Genomic DNA, 25,322 nt, shown 5'->3' with positions numbered 1-25,322 from the left:
TTAAAAACAGGAAACTCTCAGAATGTTATGTTACCTTCGAAATCTACTCATAGGTAAATGTCAAGTAGAAATATGAAAATTAATTCCACAATACTGTTTGTTAAAAAATGTTCACTTTTACCATACACAAAATACACAATTCAATATAATGAGACCACAGAAATAAAAGTCAATTTTCCTAAATTAAAAAAAAAAACCCTATCTTCCTGTACATATTCTAAAGTGCAAAACTGATACTTGCTGTATTATAATGAAAAATTTTCCATACATGGTAGAATAATGCAGAAGGGTTATAATCTCTTCTTAGATATTGCAATTTTCTTTATTTCTGTCTTTTTTTTTTTAGTTTTTTTGCAAGGCAAATGGGGTTAAGTGGCTTGCCCAAGGGAACACAGCTAGGTAATTATTAAGTGTCTGAGGGCCGGTGCTTTATCCACTGCGTCACCTAGCTACCCCAATATTAAAATTTTCATAAAGAATTCATTTCTTAAAAAAAATTTTATTTTTCCCCAATTACATGTAAAAACAATTTTTATTTCTTTTTTAGATTTTGGATTCCAACTTTGATCCTTCTCTTCTTCCCCTCATCCTTATAATAGTAAGAAATTTGATATAGGCAATATATGAGCAATCACATTTCCATATTAGTCATTTTGAGTAAGAGTCAAATGAAAATATTCACTTTGTAAAGATTTAATGGGTAAATATACTCTTGTATTTCATCCCTTCATCCAACAATCCAACATTGTTATGTAGATAAACTAAATTTTTTCCCTAATAAATGCAAAAAACTATTTTTTAATTGCAAGATAAAATTAAAAGCAAAACATGTTATACATTTTATTTACAATGAAGAAGCACTGAGGGAACAAATTCACATCATGTAAAAAAACACAAATAAAATGAGGTTAGTAGGAGGGTTTAGGAGATACTGAAATCTCCCTTAATAGCAATTTTTCAAGAAAATGCTAGATGACTCCTTCTGAGGTATGTTATAGCAAACAACTATGTACATGTATAACTTGTACCAGGTGGTCTCTGTAAAATGGACATATGTGATTCTGTGATATTTTTCATAAATTCATATATAAAAGACTAGATGTTACTTGATTTCTTCATTACCTTTGAAGAGAACTATGTTAAGCAGATCAGAAAAATGAATATCTTCGCTATTTTAAAAAATTGCTACTTGACCTTAGGCAAACTACTAAATGTCCTCTGTAAAAATGGCAGAGAACTTATGACTATGTACAAAAACTGATTTCATATCTTTCCATGTGAAATGTGTTCTATGGTTGAACAAATCTGACAATAGATCTTCCCTGAATTATTAGAATGAAATATCAAAAGCTTATTAAGAAGCTTAAATTTCATGTCTGATTATTAAATAACAAATAGCATACAATAATAGCAATAACAGTAATAAATAAATAACAAGCATTTACAAAGTGTTTTAAGGAGTACAGAGCACTTTATATTTAACTGACTTAGTCCTCACAACAATCTTGTGAGGTTCAAGTTATTACTTTATCCTCATTTTACAGAAGAGGAAAATGAGGCTAAGAGTCAAGTGATTTGTTCAGTCATGCGGTTAAGTGTCTCAAGAAGGATTTTAACTTAGATCTTTCTCACTCTAAAGTCCAGTGCACTCTATCTACTATATCACTCTGCTGCCTCTATTCTGCTTTAAAAGAGATTTTTTGGAAGCTGAAAATTATTAATTTTTTGGTAGCTGAAATTCTTATTAAAAATTATAAGGAAACTAATAATTACTGGAAATAAAAAAAAATGAAGGCAAGCAAAGACCAATCACATTTCCTGGAAAACTCCATCTGAAATGGTTGCCCACAATAATGTTCTAATTTCATAGTGCTCTTGTTTTATGATTCCATGAAAGGATGGAAAAATGGGAGATGATGAGTAAGATATGAGCACTACACTGGTATACATGCAGATGCTACATACAATTCAACTGTTAATGGCACCTGTCCAGATGATCTAAAACAAGAATTCCTCCTGTACAAATATGATCTTTGCCAAGTAATAGCTGTTCAACCTAGTGGCATCATTTCTCTGAGTCTATTTCCTCATTTATAAAACATGGGCATTGACCTCTGTCTTCTCAGACTCCTTTTGATCCTAATGACCAGGCTCATTTTAATTACTTCTGGAGTGTTCAGCTCATTATTTTATCAGGATGCCTGTCCTGCTATTTTATACCTGTTAAAAAGTCCTTTCCTTACAATTAGCTCAAATCTACCTCTCTGTAACTTCTATCCTTTTATCCTAGTTCCAAATAGAAAGACTCTTTATTTGTCCTTATAGTACCTTCAAAAGTGGAATGAATGCTCCCTCTAATTGTAGCTTTTCCAAGCCAAAGAATCCCAATATCTTCAACCATTTTTCACATTAACAGTTTCTAGACCCCTGACCATTCTAGCAACTCTCTAATGGAAAACTTCAGTATATCAAGTGTTCCTTTTATGTAGTGATTGACACCTAGAATTAATGAACTAACATTGATAGAATTAAGAGGAGCTAGTTTCCTCTTACTCTACAGGTTTGTCTAAAGAATATTTCAATGGAGTAACAATAGAAAATCTGTTTAAAGGGAATTACTTAATGAAATCAGTATATTTCATGAGCATTATTTTGATAAAAGGTAACAAATTGTAGGAGTAGAAATTAGAAGCAGCAAGATAGGAATTTTGTTCTAAAGTGATTAAGAGCTAAACTAAATTAGTAGCTAAAAAAATAAAGATAATGGTGAACTGGATACATTTCAATTGAATACACAGTGCTTTTCATACAACAGGCTCTTAATAAATACAAAATGAAATGTTGAATAATCAATAAAACTCAATGGCTATGGTAATAAAAAAACAACATTCTTCTTGGTCAACATTTCCCTCAATGTTTCCAAACAAATTATGATGACTTTTGCTGAAGTGGATGTTTTCAAAATCTGTGGGCAACACATAGAACTCCAGGGGATAGCTATTATGAGAAATGAAAGAATTAAGATTCATAATGATGTTCATAGATTAGAATACTGAGTCCAAATTAACAAAATGTCATTTCATAAGGATTAAAAAAAGGAGATTCCTTCAAGTAAACTAAAATAAAAAAATTGTAGGACTGATAGAAATTAGTAAAAAAGAGCAGATACATAACATCTGGAATTAAAAACTGCATATTCACAGCCGTTCTATTTTTATAGTAAAAAAAGCAAACACCCAATATTCCCCACAATTAGGGAACAGAGACTAAATTATGATATATTATGCAACAGAATGTTATATTGCTATAAAAATTACAAATGAAACATACAAGAAAATTTGGAAAGATATGTGTAAGGTACTACAGAATAAAACAACTAGTATCAAGATCATAAATACACTGGCTAAAACTATATGGAAGGAAAATTCCAGATGGCGGAATTTAGGGCAGGTCTTGAGGAAAATAAACAAAAGCATCTTATTTGCTTGGCTTTGTTTGCAAATTCCTTTGATTCTACCCTGTTAAAGGATAGGTTTGGCTAAGATCTCGAACTTTCTTTTGTATGTATATTTGACTGCTTGCCTTTGATGCTTAGTCAGCTTGGAAAAGAAAAAACTTTGTAAAAATCAAAGCTATCCAATTATGCATCTTACAGCAGTAAAGAAGCAGCAACCTCTCTTACTATCATTCCAGCCTAGTCTAAAAATTGGTCAGATTTGTTGCAAAGGGAATTACTCTGTGCCAAGAAGAAGCCTGGATTGCATAACCAGCTACGGTCCCTTTTAACTCTGCTTCTGGCCCATTGAGACAATATGTCAAGAGTTATGTCTATGATTCTATTCTTAACTAGTAACTTCTTTCCCTTTCCGTTTGTAGAGAGATGAAATAGGGCAACCTACAATGTGATGTTTTATTATAAAATCAGATTGCTATTGGGTTGGAATATTTTCTCTTTCAATACTAAAAACAAATCTGTAATACTAATGCCCAGATTTATCCTTACACAGGTTGCCTTCAAAAAAGTTCATAACCATTTGGTAGTAAGCATGGATATAGCAACTAAATATATACCAAAGAAAAAAGTACAATTCATATTGTCTTTGTTCAAAATGTCTATTTCATTATTATCAAGAAGAAGCGAAATGATGAGATTGGTCAATGTTAGTCTTCTAAAAGAGCAAGAGGAGCAAAGTAAAGTTCTCTAAATACCATCATCATTTCTTTCCAAAAATTTTTTTGCACCTATTTGAATTCTATAAACAAATCTATTACCAAGTAATAGATTCTCTACCTCTCTCTCATTGTCTAATTGGACACATTAATGATAATGTGGAAGTACCTGTTTTTATCTGTGATCTGTTCTTGCATCATCCTGAGCTTTGCTGGAGGAATATAAGCACCGCCTGTGCGAGTGAGGAGAGGATCCACATCATCTTTCTTCTTCTTTGTCGGGGGCTCATCCTGAGCAGATGAGCTCTGAGCTGCTGTTCTTTCTGTACTCCTGCCTGGTGAAGGAGATTTTCTGTACCTTCTTCGATCAGAATCTCTTTCTCTTTCTCTCTCTCTCTCCCTGCGTTTTTCTCTATCTCTCCCTCTGATGTGGATAAAGAAAAACAACGGGAAGAAAAAAAATTTAAATATAATTCATTTAGTAATACCAATGCACAAAACATATTCAAAAATGCTAGATGGGGCAAGGCATAAGAAACAATATAATATAGCTTCTATCAAAACTTAGAACCTGGTTCAGGAGACAACCATACAAAAAATAAAGGGTTAGAGAAAAATACAAGAGATGTGACAATATACTGATGCACCTGATTAGGTACCAAGCAGTAAAGGTGCTAATGAGAATTTGAAGAGAGCAGGCATTCTTGGGTAGAAATAAGAGAATAGTATTGACAAAAAGGAATCAATGTGGCATGTTCTTGAGAGAGCAAGAAGACTGGCACGTGTGGAAAAAATTTTTGTAAAATAAAAATAGGAGAGAACTTTATATAAATGTAGACTGACATTATATTCAAATATAAGAAGATTGAAAAAGTATAAAGTATAAAGTCTCTCCTCCCTTGCTCCAATCCTCAAAGTTGTTAAATTCAGATTCCTAAAGCAAAGGTTTAACTGCAATGCCCATGCTCAGGGGCATTGTGATAGGCTTCCTCTATGTGATATTTAAAATTCTTTGCAATCTAGTCACAACTTGTCTTTTCATGCTCACTGCATGTAACTTCCCTTCATATAATTTACTTCCAGCCAGACAAGTTTAACTGCTGTTCTTTGCACCTGACTTTCATCTCCCAAAGCTATGCCTGTGCTCAGTCCCCTACCATTTCTAGGATGGACTCTACTTCCATGTTAAACACTCCCTAATTTCCTGAGGGGCTCAATTCCTGCAACTTAAAATAAAAAAAAAGAATAATCCTAAATCCCCTCCTATCCTGACGCTAGTCTTCTCAAAAGCCTATCCCTTGCCCAGATACAATGTATGCTTCTTGATTCTAATTATTTCACTTGTGTCTTTGTACCTCCACATCATATCACAGTGTTGGAACATACTAAGCTAAAAAATGATTGTATATGGTAGGTTACAGGGTGAGTCTCAAGTATTTTTGACAGGACGTTAATGTGATGAAGCAGATATTTTTAAAAAATGTATATCATTTAAGGCATACACATACTAAAAAACTGGTGAAACATTTTTTGGAAGAAATATAAAATATGAAGTTCTCAATTTAAGTTGCAATTTAATTCAACAAACACTTATTAAACATTTACTAGAGGCATAAAAGGACAAAAAAATCTAGCCTTTTTTCAAGTAATTTATATGCTAACAATATAAATATGTAAATGTGAAGCAATTTTAAAAGAAGAAAGTATAAGCAACTTGGGGAATAATTAACAGTTTTACTTAAAGGTGATATATAAGCAATCTTTAAAGAAAGTTAGGATTCTGAAGGCAATGATTACAGTGGAGAAAATCATTTTTGGAATCAGGGACACCTGGATTCAAGAGTTCAGTAGCCTAGGATTCAAAGGCTCTTTCTGAAAACTGGTTCTCACCAATTTTAAGATACCACTCTCTTTTGTTCCAACTTTCCTAGGCTGAAGAAGAGAGGTATTTAATAAAAATTTATGTTGAACTACAATGCATGCATTAAGTCTATTGCCATCATGGTATCCAATCTTAAAGAAGCTTATTATAGATTCCCTTACAGGAAAATTCAAATGCTAATTTCAAACTTTTAAGAATACAAACCAAAAAAAAAAAAAAAAAAAACCAATTAAAAAAAAGAATACAAACCGAGATTCTATGGTTCTATCATTGGAATGTCCTCGTCCTGAGTATTCTTGATCTGACCTGCTGTAATCTCTGTCTCGAGGAGATCGCTCCTGTTCTTCATATCTAAGATAAAAAAAAAGCAAAAATGATAAGATGGAAAGTTATATGGTATTAAATATTGACTACTCAAAATCTATTAGCATATGATCAAATCAGTTTTGATCATATCTAGAAGACCACAGGTGGAGTAAGTACAACGACAGCATCCTCCCTATTCAATATAACCCAGTCTTTCCATATCACTACTTTCAGGATCAAATTCAATACCCCCTTTTTGACATTCAAAATCCTGTAGAACCTAGCCCCACTCCTACTTTTTCAATCTTCTTATACCTTACTTTACTCTATCTCATCTTCTTTCATCTCCTGACACTGGTCTCTGGATGTTCTATGAACAAGACATACCATCCCTCAATTCCAGGTATCTTCCCTGCTCTTCCTTGTCATCTGTGCTTTCTTGCTTCCCTGGCTTCCTCTAAGATTAGAGGTACAATTCCATCTTCTTGAGGAAGTTTTTCCCAACTCCTCTTAATTCTGATTCCTTTCCTCTTTTACTTATCTCCTATTTCTCCTGCATTTAGCTTGTCTGCATATTTTTGCTTATTACTTCCCCAGTCTTTGGTCTCATTTGGTTTCTCCAGCCCTTAGCACTGGAAAATAGTAGGTATTTAAAATTGCCTTCTGACTGACTGCTCCTATTAAAAAAAATTGGCAGTTTCATCTGTAAGAGCTCATCCATCTAACAACAACACAAGGTTATGATCAACCATAATAGACTTATTTATTTCAGTAACACAATAATCAAAGACAATTTGAAAATGAAAAAAATACCATCCATATCAAGGAACTGTGGTGTTTGAAATGAAAATCAAAGCTTATTATCTTCAATTTTTAAAAGTTGTCTTATGTAGTATCTCTTTTTTCCTCTCAAATGTTTTCTTTCTTAGATCTGAATCATCTCTCACATGACGTTCAAAATTGAGCTATGTTTAGTAGGGTTATAAATATAGAGCTTATATCAGATTGGTTTCTATCAGGGGAAGGGGGAGGGAAGGGAGGCAGAGCAAAAAAATTGTAAAACTCAAAACTTTGTAAAAGAAATGATTGGTTAAAAACTACCATTGCATGTAGTTGGAAAAACAAATAAAAAAATTTTAAAGACTCATCCATCAAGTCTTGATATGGTCTTTGGCTTATACCAGGATCACAAGCTCAAAAATCAAGAGCTAGAAGAAGTCTCAAAAGCCATCATGCTTCATCCTCTCATGTTACATGAGGTAACTGAACCCCAGCAAGTATAAATCATTTGCCCAAAGCTACACAAGGTCTTCACAAGCCTCAGTTGTTGATCCTGGGTCAATTTGCCTTTGGTTGCACATGCACAACTCAATTTTCCATTTGGGAAGGCACTACGCTAAAGAGGTTCCACCACTGCTTGATGTTTTGTTCTGTATTTAGATGCCAGCACAAAAGTTTAGTTGCCAGGTGAATTTTTCAACTTTAAAAGAAAAAAAAACCCAAAAGAAAAAAAGCAGATCTATTCCCTAATTCTCTTTACCTCAACTCAACCCAACATAAGAAAATCATGTTCTAACTTCACTGTAGTTATACAACTTAAAATAGCTTAAGCAATTTAAGGACCGTATTATGAACTTGCATCATATAGGTATATGGATAGATATTTAAGTACTCCTATCAATTCTGACTTATAATAATGACAGTAGATTACTCAATAGGGAAAAGAGTAACTTTTATACACTTCATTTCTTCTTTCAATTTATTTCTTTTTCACTAGCATTTTATAATGAGAAAAATGAAAATATTTAGTTGACACATATTAAAATGTTTCATTTAGATGTAAATATTAACTTTTACCTAAAAATTACAAGCCACAATTCCATATGAAATCAATCAATAAATATTTATTAAGCACCAGCTATGTGATAGGCACTATGCTAAATGCCAGGGATTAGGAGGCGGGGAAAAGGGCAAAAACAGTCCCGTAACTAAAGGAGTTTACAATCTAATGAGGGAAACAATATGCAAACTAAATAGCAAAGCAAGCATTATGCAGGATATACAGGAAATAATAAACAAAAGGAAGGCACTGAATTAAGAGGGATTGGAGAGGCTTCATGTAGAAGACAGAATTTTATTTGGGACTTAAAAGAAGCCAGGAAGCTCATTCGTTGGAGCAGAGGGAAAGCATTACAGGCATAAGGGACAATTGATCTAATAGAAATAACTAAGGGCTTTTTTGGAAAGTAGTTTCACATCTCAGTTGGTCAGAGACCATGGGACCTGCAAATAGTATACTGGAAAACCAGGTATTTCTAACATCTCTAGATCACGAATTTTAACTGCATTTGGAACAGAAAGTTTATACCTATCTTCTGGAGAAGAACTCCTCTGAGAAAGCTCTCTTCTTTCATGACCAGAATTATGCTTTAAGGAGAAAAAGGAAAAACAAAAACAAAACATAAGAATTTCTTCCACAAACATTTGTGGTTAATAGTACTGAATGTTACCTAGACATATTTTTTATTTAACTATTTAGGAATATGTTTAAGTAAGTCCTAGGCTTCATATGTTTGGGGAAAAAAGAGGGAATTCTCATTTTGGTCACTTATACTTTATTTTTAATTTATGCAGTATTTTCTCATATTATTTACAACATGCGGCTTCTGTGATCAAGATTTGCACCTAATTGAAGACATTGGATGTTGACCTCTACCAGGTTCAAGAGCCACTTTTGCTGGTCTGCCAACCATTCATTATAATATCTCTGTGTTCTCTCACTGAAAAGTAATTCAACTCATATGGGATAACTTTTTAATCTGAAAACAGAAACTACACCTGTATAACTATGCAAATGTGGATAAGCAGAAACACAACCAGCTATATTTAAATGATGTTAGCTGGAAAACCATGAAGATTTCTTTTTGGGGGGTTTTTGCAAGGCAAATGGGGTTAAGTGTCTTGCCCAAGGCCACACAGCTAGGTAATTATTAAGTGTCTGAGACTGGATTTGAACCCAGGTACTCCTGACTCCAGGGCCGGTGCTTTATCCACTACTCCACCTAGCTGCCCCCTCCATGAGGATTTCTTAACAAAGACAAGTAGTATTCTGCCAATAAATTGATTCATAATTATATAACATATCAAACATATTCACAGCTTTAGGATCTAGCCTATCTACTTCTGCAAATTTTCTGATAAAAAGCAAGTAAAAATGAGCCACACAAGTCTCTTAGCAATTTCCCAAATCAGGGGTTATTCTGGAGACATTTACAGACATCAAACTACATATAACTGTCTTTTCTGGTTTATAAGATTGACATTTTAATGGAGATATTTTAGCTTTTTTACGTAAAGATTAAAATTCTGCTAGATGTAAAAAAGTTACTTTCTATAAAATAGTTAAAAGAAAAATTTAAAAACAATGTATTAACTCAATGTTCAAGTAAAACCTTTAGTGAAATTCTTCAAATATTTTCTCCATGTTCCTGGAGAAAAGAGGTCTACTGTGCAACTGACTTGCATACTTATCTATATGTATAATTTATTTTAAGGTAAATAATTACACTTGAAAATTTTTCTTATTTTTTAGAGTTAAGTCATTGATTCATATTATTCTAAGTAGCAACAAAAGAGATAAAATGGGGATCTGCTGGAGAGTCAGATGCTCTTTGTATCACATCCAGGTGTCTCTTGCAAAGTACAAACAGTAAGAGAATGTCTTTTTATCAAGTCTTCAAATATTACAAGGGTTTCGTTATGTTTTTTTAATTTTTTATTTCTTTCTTTATGGCAATGGGGTTAAGTGACTTGCCCAAGGTCGCACAATTAGGCAATTATTAAGTGTCTGAGGCCGGATTTGAACTTAGGTACTCCTAACTCCAGGGCCCGTGCTCTTATTTACTGTGCCACCTAGCTGCCCTGGGTTTCTTTATGTTAAAAAGATTGTTTTTGCATTTTCCCACTGTAAATATTCCCAAATCTCTTCTTTTCCTAATTGTTCATGGACAACTATGATACTGACAAATGCTTCATTCAATGCCATTTTTAAATGGTGCTGATCTCTTTAACTTGCCTAATAGAAGCCTAAAAATACTTACTTTTATATGGGCCACACTACTTTTCATTTTCTGTTGTTTACTTCCGTCTGTAGCAGACGGTAGCAGTACACTAACTACTCCAAATGGGCATAAAGAAATCAATAGCATGAATTCACAGATAGTCAGTTTTCCCCTCCTGATTGGAGAAATTTCACCTGTAAAATACACAAAAAAGTCCACTTTTGACAATAGTAAAAACTGTGATTATTAGTACATGAGTATTGTGTGTGTGTGTGTGTGTGTGTGTATTCAGCAAGACTTAATACATATGGCACACTTAGTACATGGCATAATATGAAAGATTAAAAGGTCCACTATGTAACAACAATAAAATGAAAAAGAAATAGCTCATAGAGTTCCACATTCCTGATAATGTCTGCCCCTCATTCTCGAAGAAGACCACAAAATCAGGGAGGTAATGCCATGACAAGCACATGAATTGGATTCTAAGTCACCAGCCTCACTTTCTTCTCCACAGTCAGTCCAGTATGGTCCAGTATGAATCAGGATGACTGGAGGTGATCCTGGATGCGAGGCAATCAGGGTAAAGTGACCTGGTCAAGGTCACACAGTTAGTGTCAAGTGTCTGAGACTGACTCCAAGGTCAGTGCTCTATCCATTTCACCATCTATCTGTCCAATCCATATCCCCAATAGATGTTAATTGCCAAAGATAAAAATAATGGAAAGAGTAAGTTTTCATTTTTTTGTTCTGTCCAGAGGACCACAAGAAACAAAGAAATGGTGGGAACTGAGGCAGAAACTGCAGGGGCAGAATGAGTGACTGCGAGAATGATTAAGCAGGTGGCAGCAGTGGGCAGAAAGAATTCTTGGGAGACACTAGGTTTGCAGGCTCACTGAGATCTAAAGAAGATGAATACTAACACTAAAATTTCTTCATCTCATGATTTAGGAAAAAATACTTGCCTATTAACTTTATCATTTAAAATTTTTACTGAAACCCACACTGACGTTGTAAAAAACTTTATTACTTGAAATTGAACTGAGGACTTAACAGTTTGATAAGAATTCTTTTTTTTTTAAAAGCAAAATTCCCAAACTTCTCCACTTTAACTTAGAAAAGTGTAGACTTGATGAAATAAGTATATATCATTTAACTGTACAGGACTATAAAAGCAAATGCTAGCATTCAGTTGAAGGAATACAGGACTACACATCAGAGGAAGTAATTAGCTCTCATAGTCTCTCTCCATGACCTGGGCAGGCATTTAATTTCACAGAGATCTGAACTGTAGGACTTTCAATTCATGCCTAATATTTACTGTGACCCTGGGAAAATCACTTAATCCCTCTCAGACTGTTTCAATTCCAGAATCAAATATAAAATCTTTTGTTTGGTGTTTAAATATTATATGATTATATCTTACAGCATGTTATCTGGAGCTATCACTGAAAATGTTCAAAAATTTATAAACTTCATTGTAATGGATAGATTTTAAGATACTTTATCATTTAGCTTTGACAAATGAGTTTCAAACTCTAAACTTATTTCTTATATGGAGAGAGTCTAGGCCATGTCTATTTTATGATGTAGTGATTTGTATTCAGGCTATTCCTCAACAAGATTATCTCTTCAACTCCCAATTCAGGGTATTTTACCAGGCTGTCTGTCCCTCAAGTCTGGCATGCTCTTCATCCTGATCTTCCCTAACTACAAAAAGATTTTCCAGGTCCCCCTTCATTTTTGTCTTCCCTTTGTTGACTATTTCCAATTTAGCCTGTAAATAGTTTGTTTTATTGTAGCTCTTTGCATGTTGTCTCCCCTGTTGAACTGTGTACTCCTTGAAAGGAGGGAGGGGCTGTATAGCTCTTCCCTTTCTCTGTAACTCAAGTGACATGTAGTAGGCATTTAATTAATGTTTACTGACTAAACTGGGACTAAAAGCACCTATCTCACAAATGTTGTGAGTATCAAACGAAAAAATATGGAATATATATGCATTTGGAGAATTAAGTTTGTATTCTTTGAAACTCAATTATCAAAAACAATTGATAAAACATCTCAAAATCTATTAAAATGAAGTTTATAAATTTTGGAGCATTTCTAGCAACAGCTCACAGATAATATGGCAAAAGGTATACTTGTAAAATATTTAATTAAACATCACATAGATGCATCCATTTATTTAATTTTAGAGGTGTTTGCTCCCAAATGGAGGAAATAAAATGGGTAGAAGAAAATAATCAAGTGTTTTCTTCATTGTTAATTGCAGTGAGTCTAGTTTAAAAGAGATATAAGATGAAAGATTTTTAAAATGTTTGTTATTATTTGTCAGCCTGATACTAGAATAGAACTAAGGGAGGATTATATTATTTTTAAGATTCCTTTCATATTTCAGAATCAAATGATCACAGATTTAGAGACAGAAGAAATATCTTAGGATTCGTTACTTTAGAAATAATGGAACTATTATTATTGTCATTTATAACAGTATGACATCAACACTGTAGTGATTATTAGCCTTGTACTGCTATAAAGGCTCATGTGCAGTTTCATTGTTTATCAGTTGCTATTTGTAACTGTATCAGTTATTTGTAACAAGGCTTCTATCCTTAACTACCAACAATCAAGACTTGTCTCATAAGCAGCAACACTTTCCAGTTGTCCAGAGCTATACCACATTGAAATTACATTTCAGGTGATCTTTGAAACATTTTTCCTACTACCTTATGATTACAAACTTTTAAATTCCAAGCCCTGAAGAGATAAATCCAGATCAAGAATCCTTATGTTAAAGCACACACATGCATATATGTACACACACACACAATGTATGTGCATACATATATATTTCAATATAACTGCCTTAATTTATAGTGCCAATTTATTTTATTTCATGCATTTAAAAAATTATGAGAAAAGGTCCATGACAAAAAAGGCTATGAACCTCTGTTACAGATAATTTTGAAATCTAAACCGATTATAGGCATTGCAATCTCTGGGCACTGCTGATTCTCAAACATAAAGAAAGGATCAACAACAATGAGATCCCAGATGACAATCAGAATATCAACCAAGGATCATTACTATGATAAAATGATCAAGGTGGGGGGAGTAAAGTTGCTAGATAATTATAATAATTATGGTTATATTTATTTAACTTTTACTGTGTACTGGATACAGTATTAAGTTATTTACAATTATTATTTCATTTGATGTTCACAAGAACCTAAAAAGTAGATGCTATTTTTCATCTCCATTTTTCAGATGAGGAAACTAAGATTAAGTACTTGTCCAGGGACATCGAAATGTGTGAGGTGCCATTTGAACTTGGGTCTTCCTGACCCTCATTCAATTCTCTTAAATTACCCAGCTGTTTTAGTACAGTTCTGCATTTGAGCAATATAGGATTTACAGAGTAATTCCTCCAGTGGCTTACTAGACGAGCTTTTATTAGAACATTCCAGCAACTAAGTTTGATTGTTTTAGAAAAGCTTCTTCAAATAAACACAATAAAAATTTCAAAAGAACTTGATGGGGAAAATATGATCACTACTGTTAAAGATATAAGCATTTCTTTGGTAGAAAATTCAGTAACAGATCCAAATGATAAAATTTCCATGAAAAATAAAATGAAAAGAGAAAAGAAAACAAAGAGAGATTATATGCAATTTCTTCCTGGTATTTGCTGTTTTTTGTTAGACCAGACAACTTACCCACCTTAAATTTCTTTTAAATCTAGATTAGCACTTAATTACTATTTATAAATGTTAAATAAACACCTATTTTACATGTATATGCATGTCTTATAAGGGTTATAGGCACAACTTTTTTGCAAGGGTAGATCACCTCCAATTTTGAAAAAAACTTTCCATTTATGTATTGGTATAAATAAAAAAGACTGTCTCAAATGTTAAACTAGCTTGGATAGATAAACTTCAAAACCAGACTAGATTTTTTTGAGAACGTTTAAAATAGTAATAATGTGGATAAAGTAAATTTATGAGAAAGAAGTTGGCAAAATTAGATCAATAAATTTTTATTATTACCTTTAAATCCAATAAATATTGTACAAAGATTATACTGGATAAAAATTATCATTTGACACACAGAGAACTGAGTCAAATTTATAAAAATAAGGATCATTCTCCAACTGATAAATGGTCAAAGGATTTAAAAAGGCAGGTTTTTGAGGAAGAAATAAAAGTTATCAACGGGCATATGAAAATTCTCAAAATTGTTGCCAATTAGAGAAATGCCATTTGAAACAACTTTTAAGGACCCAAGCAGATTGTCTAACAAGACAGAAAGAGAAAATGAGAAATGCAGTAGGGATTATGGAAAAAGGAATATGTACTGTTGGCAGCATTGTGAACTAGTCCCACCAATCAAGAAAAGTTTGGAACTATGCTAAAAAGCTAATATATATATATATGTATATCTATATATCTATATATCTATATCTATATGTATGTATGTATGTATGTATGTATGTATGTATACAACTCTTTTTGTGGGGGCAATGGTTTGTGGTGCCCATCAATTGTGGAATGTCTGAACAAGCTGTGATACATGATTATGATAGTATACTACTGTGCTATAAGAAAAGAAGAGGGTGATTTCAGAAAAATGCAGGAAGACTTACATGAACTCATACAGAGTAAAATGAGAAGAACCAGAGAACATAGCAATATTTTAAGGATGATCAACTATGAAAGATTATTCTAATCATGACAATTTCAAATTACTACTGATGAAAAATGCTATCCATCTCCAGAGACAACTGATGAACTTTGAGCACAGATTGAAGAATACTATTTTCACTTTCATTAGTTTTCTTGCCCCCCCTTTTTTGCAACATGGCTAACATAGAATATGCTTTGTATGATTAAACATGTATAATTGATAGAATATTGGGGAAGGACAGGAAGAAGGGAAAGAATTTGGAACTCAAAATTTAAAAAAAAATGAATGTTAAAAGTAACAATACAAATCAGCAAGAATGGAAAATAATATCATTTGAGATTTCATAAACCAGATGATCTCTAATGCATTCTTTAATATTCTAGGAGAAATGCAAAATTTTTCACACTAGCTCTAATATTAAAATTGTCAGCTTGTGCCAGAAATTTTCCAACCAAGATAAATGCAATGCTCTGCACCTTCAAAGTTGACAATGAAAAAATTATCTCAGCATATTAACAAACTATCTAGCTTCTTTGCTAATTCAATAGGGAAAAAGAAACGCAGTTAGGAAGCACTTTCTAAAGAATCACTGAAAGCAAACTTTTTTAAAACTACTAAAGGATCCTATATCAACACACACACACACACACACTTCATTGACTGAGGAGAATACTTTCTGCTACTAATTCTAATCAGTTCTAAACCATAATTTTCTGAAAAGCATGTTCTGCTTTAACTTCAGTGCATATCTCCAAGACTGAATTTTAAGGTAACCTTTCAAGGATTCAAATGGTACTTTTGTCCCCTCCAAAAAATGTTTTATCTTGAGGTAGAACAAGGAATATTAAGTTAATTTTGCCAAAGTTGATGAAAGGTTAATAAAACATCCTCACAATTACCGGACTGAGAATCTCTCAAATTTAGTTTATCTACATCAACAGATACTTTCAAGTGCTCATCAAAATTCCAATCAAAAAGCACTTATTAAAACCTACTATGTAGCAGGGAACAGGTTGTCAAGAAGTTCAAAATCTAAAATGCTCTAACAAATATGTACAAAGACATAGAGGACAAATTGGAGACAATAACAAAAGTAAGGCATTACCATCAAAATGACAAAACTTCCAAGGCTAACATACTGCTGGGAGACACAGCCTGTACTCAATCAGGTAAACTCAAGGAAGCCAGAGACAATCATCTCATTCAACTCAGTCATTTTATAGATCAGGAAACTGAAGCCAAGGGAGTCAAAGAAACAATGAGTAACAAGAGATTAGAAAAGACTTTGGAGAGAATATTTCTGAAGGAAGCTAAGGATTTGTAGAGGTGGTGACTTGGGAGTTCATGGAGATGGGGCGGGGGGGGGGGGGGGGGGGGAAGAGACCAATTGGAGGGAAATTAGGTAGTGCAGTGTGCACAGAGCACTAGCCATGACACTGGGAAGACCAAGCTTAAATTCTGCCTTTGACACTTAGCAGCAATAATTTTAGGCCAATCAGCTCATCTTCTTATGCCTACCTTTCTTCATCAGTAAAACAGGCAAAACAAAATGCCAATCTCCCAGGGTAGTGGTGAGGAACAAATAAATTTACTTATATAAAGTGTTCTGCAAATTCCAAAGAATCACCCACAAATAATATTTATCACTGAAAAGAGGAATAATATTGACAGATTCAAGTCTTGAAAAACAGAAAAAAGTCCATGATAATGGAGAAAAACCCTTTTAAGGACAAGTGGAGTTCAACAGGATTTTAATATTTCTCAAATTGTTCTCCAACATATTATAATTATCTTAAGAAAAGGAAGAGGATACTGGCTTGGTCTTTCATTACATAATCATCTTAATGTTCTGGAACCAACAAGTAATGATAAAATCAAATGCATATGTATAAAATAGACACCACACACACACACACACACACAAAAACACATATCTATATGATTAGGCCAAAACTTTCTGGTTCATTTGAGTAATAACACTGTACACCAATTTGCCAAATATAGTAAGTATTGATTTAAAATAATGAAAAACATAGAAAGGAAAAATGTATTAGAAAATACTATTTGAAATCATTACATATTCACTGGACTAATAGGAACAATCAATGATGAAAGGGTTATGGAAAGAAAGACACAAATACATAACTGAGTTGGAATGGGTATGATTATTTTGTGTTTTTGTTTTTGCAAGGCAAATGGGGTTAAGTGGCTTGCCCAAGGGCACACAGCTAGGTAATTATTAAGTGTCTGAGGCCAGATTTGAACCCAGGTACTCCTGACTCCAGGGCTGGTGCTTTATCCACTGTGCCACCTAGCCGCCCCCAGTATAACTATTCTTGAAATCATTTTGGAAAGTGGCTAAAATGTCCTGAGATTATTTTATTTCTAAGAATATAGTCCAAGGGTAAGAATTTTATATTGGTCTGGAGGACAAAACCGGAAAGAAAGCTGATGTCCTTTATTATCTTTTTTTTTTTTTTGGCAAGGCAATGGGGTTAAGTGGTTTTCCTAAGGCCACACAGCTAGGTAATTATTAAGTCTCTGAGGCCGAATTTAAACTCAGGTACTCCTGACTCCGGGGCCAGTGCTCTATCCACTGAGCCACCTAGCTCCCCCTCTTCATTATCTTTTGAGGAATGATGACACAAACTCTGTGGTACATGAATACAAAAAAGTAGTAAGGACTTACATAAATCGATGCAAAGAGAAGTAAGCAGAACCAGGAAAACACACATAATACCTGTAATGTCATTGGAAAGAAGCACCACCATGAATCAATTGAAATCAAATGCTATGACAGCATAAAGAACAATCTTGGCCTCAAAGAAAAGACATGATTAGACCCATCTCTTGCTCCTTTGTAAGGAGTAGATGGTGGATAAACTAGTGCAGAATACAGAATAGAATGTTCAGATTTGGGGAGGGGGGTCAATTTCAGTGTTATTTTCTTTTCCTCTTTTTCCTCTTGAGTAGGAGTGATACCATCAGGACCATACTTTAGGACTGTCAATTAATTTCCTATTATTGCTAAAGGTATTTATTTGACAACTGTGCACCCAACTCAAAAAGGGTAAATAAAACAAGCTGAAAGACTAATTTATTGTCTTTAGAAATTAAAAAAAATTATTACGGGGACAGCTAGGTGGCGCAGTGGATAGAGAACCCATGGGCCCTGGAGTTCAAATCTGGCTTCAGACACTTAATAATGTCAGGTCCTCCTGACTCCAGGGCTGGTGAGTGCTCTATCCACTGCGCCACCTAGTTGCCCCAAATGGGAGATATCTTATTGGAGAAGAGCCTTTGATTTGTTATTTTGCCTCCTTACAGATCTTAAGTAGAATGGGATTCTGTATTCTCCACAACTTTTGCTAAATTATGATAGTATATAAAATATAGACTAAATGAGTCTATAATCATTAATATCAAAGACGGTATTAACAGAAACAAACTCAACAAAGGATATTGTTACTGTCCAGAAGATCCAAGAGAAAAACCAAATTAAAGAGAATGACCTATCTATAGATAATAAAAGTCTCTAGATGTGACAGTAAAAGTCCTCCAGAAGTCTTGGTTTATGCATGGCTAGTACTAATTACATAAAGTCCCAGAGTACTCTGATGCCTCCTAAGTGAAATTCATATCACACAAACATAGAAAAAAAGAAATGGATGAAGAATGCCTTTGTCCAGACAATAGTATCCTTAACCTTATTTAGAGCATGTCTGTGCATCTTTGATTGGTGCTGCAAATGGACAATAAGTTGGACCAAGACTTGAAAAGCAAAAAATACCACCTTTAAGAAAGTACAAAAAGAATTTGTACCCTAAACTTCCTCAAACAAAAGTATTATAATGCAAATCGTGAAACAAGTTTCTAAGAACTTAAGTTGAGCAACACCCAAGGGAAACAAGGAAGCATGTAGGAAGAGGCTGTAATACAATATAAACAATTAATAAAGAAAATCAATATAAAAAGTGTTATGAAATGATGTATGATCAAGAAGAAATCTATAATCTTATTAAGTAAGCTATAAGAATGTTACATTTTCTTTTGCTATTCTTCTTTAGACTTTACTATTTTTTCCCAAATGAAGTTTTAAAAATATTTTTTCTTTTCTTTTAGATCTTAGGATATATAAAATTTCTTTTCTTTCTCATTTGCAGCATTTTTTTTCTCTTTTAACTCCATTAAGTCATTTGTTGGGCTACCAGGAAACAATCTGCATACAACACTCATATCCCAAAATGTAAGTTTACAAATGTTAAGATTGTCAAAATACATTGCTGGAATAGTTCCACCAAAACAATGAATACAGCAAAAGTACTATCTAAAATTATGCAGGAGAAGCCTGTAGGGAAATTCTTATAGTTCAATATATGCATGTTTAGTACTTGGAGTAATTGGAAATTCCTAAGATGAGGGTAATTTATATAAAATTTATAACTCTCTCTGCTCTTCTTAGAATTACTATGTGGGTTTTATGAAATTTCATAAGTAGTCTGTCATCTTGTCACAAGTAACCAACTCAGCAACACTACACCTGCACTTTCCCCACACAAAAATATCTCAGTCACAAAAATACTAGTTTCACATTAGTTTTGAGTGGGATTTCCCAATACTTAGTTTCACATGGGAAGTATCGTCCCAGCAACACATGATTTGCTTTTTAAAAATCAGATTAACTAAATAGAGGGAAGTTCAAAACCAGATTACTTGATGACTTTTTTGAACACATCCACTAAAGAAAGAAAAATACAAAAAAAAAGCCCTTAATCCTGTACCATCCATTCTACAAATGAAAAAAAATGAAGACTTCATAGAAATATGCTAAGATTTATATGAACTGATTCAGTGAAATAAGGAGAACCAAAAGAATACACAATGAAGATCACTAAAAGGAAATCAAACTTTAAGAAATTGGAAACCAAGTTGTCTTTGTTTCTCCAATACTTAGTATATTGCTGGGGTGGGGGGCAGCTAGGTGATGCAGAAGATAGAGCATTGGTCTTGGATTCAGGACAGTCCTCTGAATCTGGCCTCAGACACTTGACTCTATCTAGCTGTGTGACCTTGGCCAAGTCACTTAACCCTGATGGCCTCACTTCCAGGGCCATCTCCAGTCATTCTGCTCCATATCTGGCCCCTGGACCCAGATGGCTCTAAAGCAGAAAATGAGGCTGGTGACTTAGCACAGAACCCCCCCCCCCCCCCACTCAAATCCAATTCATGTGCATCCTCCCTGATTTCATGGTCTTCGAAAATAAAGGACAAAAAAAATATTATATTGCCTGAGACATAATAAAAATTAAATATTAAGTACTGATTATTGGACTTTCTGCAGGTCACCTTTTCTGGTCCTCCCAGTAGCTAATATCAGTGCATGATTTTTACCTGCAGACTTCCCCATTTGAATTATGTACTCCAAGTAGAAACCATTTTTTAACTTTTCATGGTATCCCTAGCACCTAGCACAGTGTTGGTACACAATAGGTGCCAAAGAAAAGTTTGTTGACTGAATATCTGAAAGAATAAGCTGCTATGGTAAGACCAATTCTTTAAAGGCACTTTATTCAGCAAATATATGTATTCCTTGCCAAACATTGATAGTCACTAATGGCAAAAATAGTTTAAAATAATTGTCTGTTAGGGGAAAAAAGATAAATAATGGAGGATGAAGCCACTTCTTTATTCTACAATCTAGCAACACAGTTTTTCTTGCTGTTCTTTGAATAAGGCATTCTATTCCCCCAACCCTCAGGTCTTTTTACTGACTATTCTCCATGCATGGATGTTCCCTTGCCCATCTCAAGCTTTCTTGTAAGACACAGCTCAAATCTCATCTTCTGCATGAGACTCTTCCTATAGTTTCCTAACCAAACCTTCTCCCTCCTCCCTCCTTTGGCCTTCATGTTGTATTACACATGAGAATATATGAGATCCTTAAGGTCAGGGGCCATGTTTTTGCCCATTTATCCCCAGCTACAACTGTTTAAAATATGCTTGAATGATTCCATTTCCGATCTTAACCCCATATTTAAATAGCTCAATTATATATGCTCTACCTTTGAATCTGTCTCCTAGTCCATCTCTTCTCAACATTTCTGCCCTAACCTTTCCAATCCTGGGTTATCCAAACATCTCCCTTCTCTATTATTATTCATGAGTTGCTTAATTAAGATGAAGAAGTCACATAACTAAGTTGAAATTTAATCTTTGATGCAGCAAGATAATCCTTTTGATCTTTTCTAATAAATTAATCCAGTTCCCCCAAATTGCTCTTAGTAACATTTTTTTTCTCTTTTACAATTACCTCTTCACTCTAGAGATGAAAAAGGTTGCTTCGTATTACTAAGAAAATGATTATTCACCATGAATTTTCTTTCATAGCTCAATTCCCCTTGAACTCTTCTCTCATTCTCTTCTTCTAGGCTATGGGGGGCGGGGCTCTCTCTTTTGGCAAGCAGTGGGGTTAAGTGGCTTGCCCAAAGCCACACAACTGGGTAATTATTAAGTGAGACAGGATTTGAACTCAGGTAGTCCTGACCCCAGGGTTGATACTCTATCCACTGTGCCACCTAGCTTCCCCTATGCTATGGTCTCTTAAAGAAGCCCTTCTGCCAAGGTAAACTCCACTGGTCTTTCCTAGCACTCCAGTCTTCTCTTTAAGTTTGCCCCAGCAATCAGGTACTCTAATTTGCAATTATCTCTTAACCTTTAAAAGTCTTCACTTGACTTTTCATGCATTAAAACTATTACCCTCTTGTTTTTATTTTTTAAAAACTTCTAGAAAAAGCTTTCTATGTTCATCACCTCCATTTTTTTTCACTATTTACCTCTGAGTCTTGCAATCTGGTTTTCAAACTCATCACCTGACTTAAATTAAAAAAAAATTTAGGTTTTTTTTTAAGGCAAATGGGGTTAAGTGGCTTGCCCAAGGCTACACAGCTAGGTAATTATTAAGTGTCTGAGGCTGCATTTGAACTCAGGTACTCCTGACTCCAGGGCTGGTGCTCTATCCACTGTACCACCTGGCTGCCCCTCACCTGAATTAAATTAACAGCTTCCTCCAATGTTCAGGCCTTTTCTCACGGCACATTTCCTCTGTTAACACCGTATGCTGATGGCTTGCCCAGTTCCTGAATACTCCAGGTCTCCTCTGCTTGATCATCAACCACATATCCTAACCCTGTATAAATGAAGGCTCTGTCCTGAGTCCTCATCTGAGTGACCACCATCAGCTCATTTAGGTTCACCGTAACCTTTCTGAAGATGATTCCCAGATACCTGTCACAGTCCCAGTCTCTCCCCCTGAGCACCAATCTCCCATCACCAACTTTTTATTGGACATTTCCAACTCAAGCGTTTAAATCTAATAACATTTTATACTCAAAACCTCATCCTAATTCCCTTGTTTTCTGAGGTCATCACCTTCTAAGCACTTATATTCACAATCTCAGTCATCTCAGGTCTTTCTTCTTTCTCACTCCTGGTATCTAGTTGACAAATTTAATTCGTTTAATCTTTTAATCCATCTCTCGATTTTGTCCCCTTCTTAATACTAATAAGGTTAACTTGTAGTTGAAACTCTGATTCTCTGGATTCTCCTCCCTTAAGTTAAATAATGAATAAAAAACGAATAAAAAATAATGGAAAAAAAATGAAAATGTCCAAGTCCCCAATTAAATGGTGAGCTCTAATTCAGCAAGAACCGTATTATATGGTGACCCCATCTCCATAGAGAAAAGTGTAAAGTGGAATAGAGTGGGAAGAGGAAAAAAGTGGGAGAGGAAAGAGTAGGAAGAGAACAAAAGAGAGAAAGCAGAGAAAAGTGGAGGGAAGATTGGGGAGAGGAGGGGAGGGAAAGGGGAGAAGTGGAGGCGGGGAAGGAAGCCAGGGAGGGAACAAGGGCTTCCTAAGGCCGGCGCTAGGCCCCCGAAGAGGCGCCGCAGTGGGGGAGGGCTGCGCCCGGGGAGGGGAGGCAGGCAGAGCCCCGGGACGGGAAGGGCCCAGCCCGGCGGCCAGGCGCGCGCTCCGGGGCCGAAGCAAGAGCGGCGCCCCCGGCCCGCACCCCGAGAAGCGACGAATCAACCCCAAAAGCCTCCCTCACAGCCCTGAGCCGCCGGGGTCGGAGGCGACGCTCCCTGCTCCTCCCGCCCCGGCCGCCGAACAGCCCCTCGCCCACGCCGCCCCTCCGGTCCTCGAGAACGAGTCCTGTAAATACCTGGAGCTCCTCCGCGCCGCCATGATGCTGGACCGCGCCACTTCCGCTTCCGGCGGCCTCCGGCCTCACCTCCGGGGGAAGGGGGGGAGGTGCGTGAGGAGGAAGCGAGAGATAAACTGATTTCAAAACCCGAATACGGAGTAACCGTCGGTATTTCCAGAGATGGATTTTTTTCTTCTTTACTAAAATGATTCCAAATCTCAACCCCAAGCTGGAGAAGAAAATTACCGAACTTTCCACTTCACGGAGATGGTCTTGCAGAAGTGTTCGAGGAAACTACAAATCCCGGCGTTCTCCGGCGGAGAGGGGAGAATCGCCGCAGTGCATGATGGACCTTGCAGTGCGGCCCGCGGTGCACCCTGTGTCCGCCCAGTTCCAAGCTACCTTCCTTTGCTTGAGGAAGTAGACTGTCCTGCGGAGACGGCTCCTCAAAGACACCCCGGGAATGCCTGACGGCGTAGTGGCCCCCCTCGTCTAATGTAGTTGGAAAACTTACGTAGCAGGACCGGGTTCAGCCATGCAGGGACACGTGGCAAAAAGTGACGCCTCGGTTACGAGATGAGAGGTTTGAATCGGAGCCCTGTGAAATCTGTACTCATTGGGCGGCCCGCTTATTTTAACCCTTGTTCCTTGTGAAATGGGAGCAGTAAACCTTAGGGCTTGCCTCATTATGGCATGAGGGATGGAAAGGGCTTTCTTTGCAAAAAAAAAACACCTAACAAATCCATCCCTTTTATGTAAAAAAGAAATCTACTCAAGGGTGATAGGGAATGGAGCATTTTGATGACTCAAATTATGCTATGTATAGCAGTAATTATCAAAATAAACTTGATACTAGTTAAAAATAGACAAATCAGTGGAAAAACAAGAACCAGAAATAAATTAATTTGGAATAGTTATTGTTAAAAGCTAAAATGATTTACTTACTATTCAGGACTGAAAACTAGTTGGGCAGAAATTATGTGGAGACCCTCACATCTTCCAAAGTGTTCCAAAATAAAGTCCATATGTGTACACCAATTAAAATGTTATCTCTCTCTCTCTCTCTCTGTTTCTGTTTCTGACTGTCTTTCTGTTTGTCTGTCTCTGTCTTTTTCATTCTCTCTCTGTCTCTCTGGTCTCGGTTTCTGTCTCTGTCTCCCCCCCCCCCCCCCCATATACAGCCTCTAGGAGAAACAGAACAATTATGTTTAGAGGAAGAATTCTGAACCAAGGAATCGAGATGATCTTAAGAACTGAAACTTTGACACTAACAAATCAATACAACTAGGTAAATGAAGACTTCTTTGATTAAAAATCTTTGTCTCTTATTTATGTTCAAAAATCAACACTCAAGATATATAGGAAGCAAACAAATATTTAAGGCCTAACTATTATTATTTTCTAATGAATAAATGATCAATGGATATGAACAAATTTTCAGAGGAATTTAAACTATTAAACATGAAACGTTGCTTCTCATCACTAATAATGCTTTCAAATCCAAATAAGTTTCAGGTTTCACCTCATATGCAGTAGATTGGCAAATATGACAAAAGATCAGCATAGACAATGTTGAAAAGGTTATAAGAAGACAATGCACCAATATGCTATTGCTGGAACTATGAATTAATATAAAAATTTGGGAAATCAATTAAGTACTATGTTTAAAAAAGGAACTATATAAATACACATACACACACACACACACAATGTGTGTATATATACACACTCACACAGAGGAAATAAAGAATCAAAAGAAATGTCCCTATATACATCATACTAGTCAGGGAAACATATTTTGTAGTATCAAAGAACTAGAAACAAAATAGCTGTCCAATTAGCAAAGGGCCACACAAACTGTTAGACATTAATATAGTGGAAATGGACTATTTTTTTGTGTAACAAAATAGTGAATATAAAAATTCAGAGAAGCATTGGAAGACTTTGACTGATGCAGAGTAAAGTAAAATAGAACAGAAGAAAAACAGTATGTACAACTATAGCAATAAAAATG

The 25,322-nt window shown here is 35.2% G+C and overlaps 1 protein-coding gene across 2 annotated transcripts in view; it reads right to left on the bottom strand.

Annotated features, from left to right (window-relative positions):
- The window catches only part of CWC22 (CWC22 spliceosome associated protein homolog), an 80,780-nt gene extending 57,374 nt beyond the window's left edge, over window positions 1-23,406 (bottom strand). Inside the window, exons 1-5 of one of the 2 annotated variants that reach the window (XM_074215575.1) lie at window positions 23,327-23,406; window positions 10,459-10,613; window positions 8,727-8,785; window positions 6,302-6,403; window positions 4,340-4,594 (exon numbers count right to left, since the gene is read on the bottom strand). In XM_074215575.1, coding sequence (XP_074071676.1) covers window positions 4,340-4,594; window positions 6,302-6,403; window positions 8,727-8,785; window positions 10,459-10,566 — 524 coding nt within the window. In that variant the 5' untranslated portion in view covers window positions 10,567-10,613; window positions 23,327-23,406. The remainder of the gene's footprint in view (window positions 1-4,339; window positions 4,595-6,301; window positions 6,404-8,726; window positions 8,786-10,458; window positions 10,614-23,326) is intronic. The other variant, XM_074215576.1, reaches the window with a different exon arrangement.
- Window positions 23,407-25,322: the final 1,916 nt, after the last annotated feature.

This window comes from Macrotis lagotis, chromosome 1 (genome assembly GCF_037893015.1).
Source record: "Macrotis lagotis isolate mMagLag1 chromosome 1, bilby.v1.9.chrom.fasta, whole genome shotgun sequence".
Taxonomy (NCBI): domain Eukaryota; kingdom Metazoa; phylum Chordata; class Mammalia; order Peramelemorphia; family Peramelidae; genus Macrotis; species Macrotis lagotis.
The sequence above is the reverse complement of the archived record's forward strand: the minus strand, read 5'-3'. Positions and strand labels throughout refer to the sequence as shown.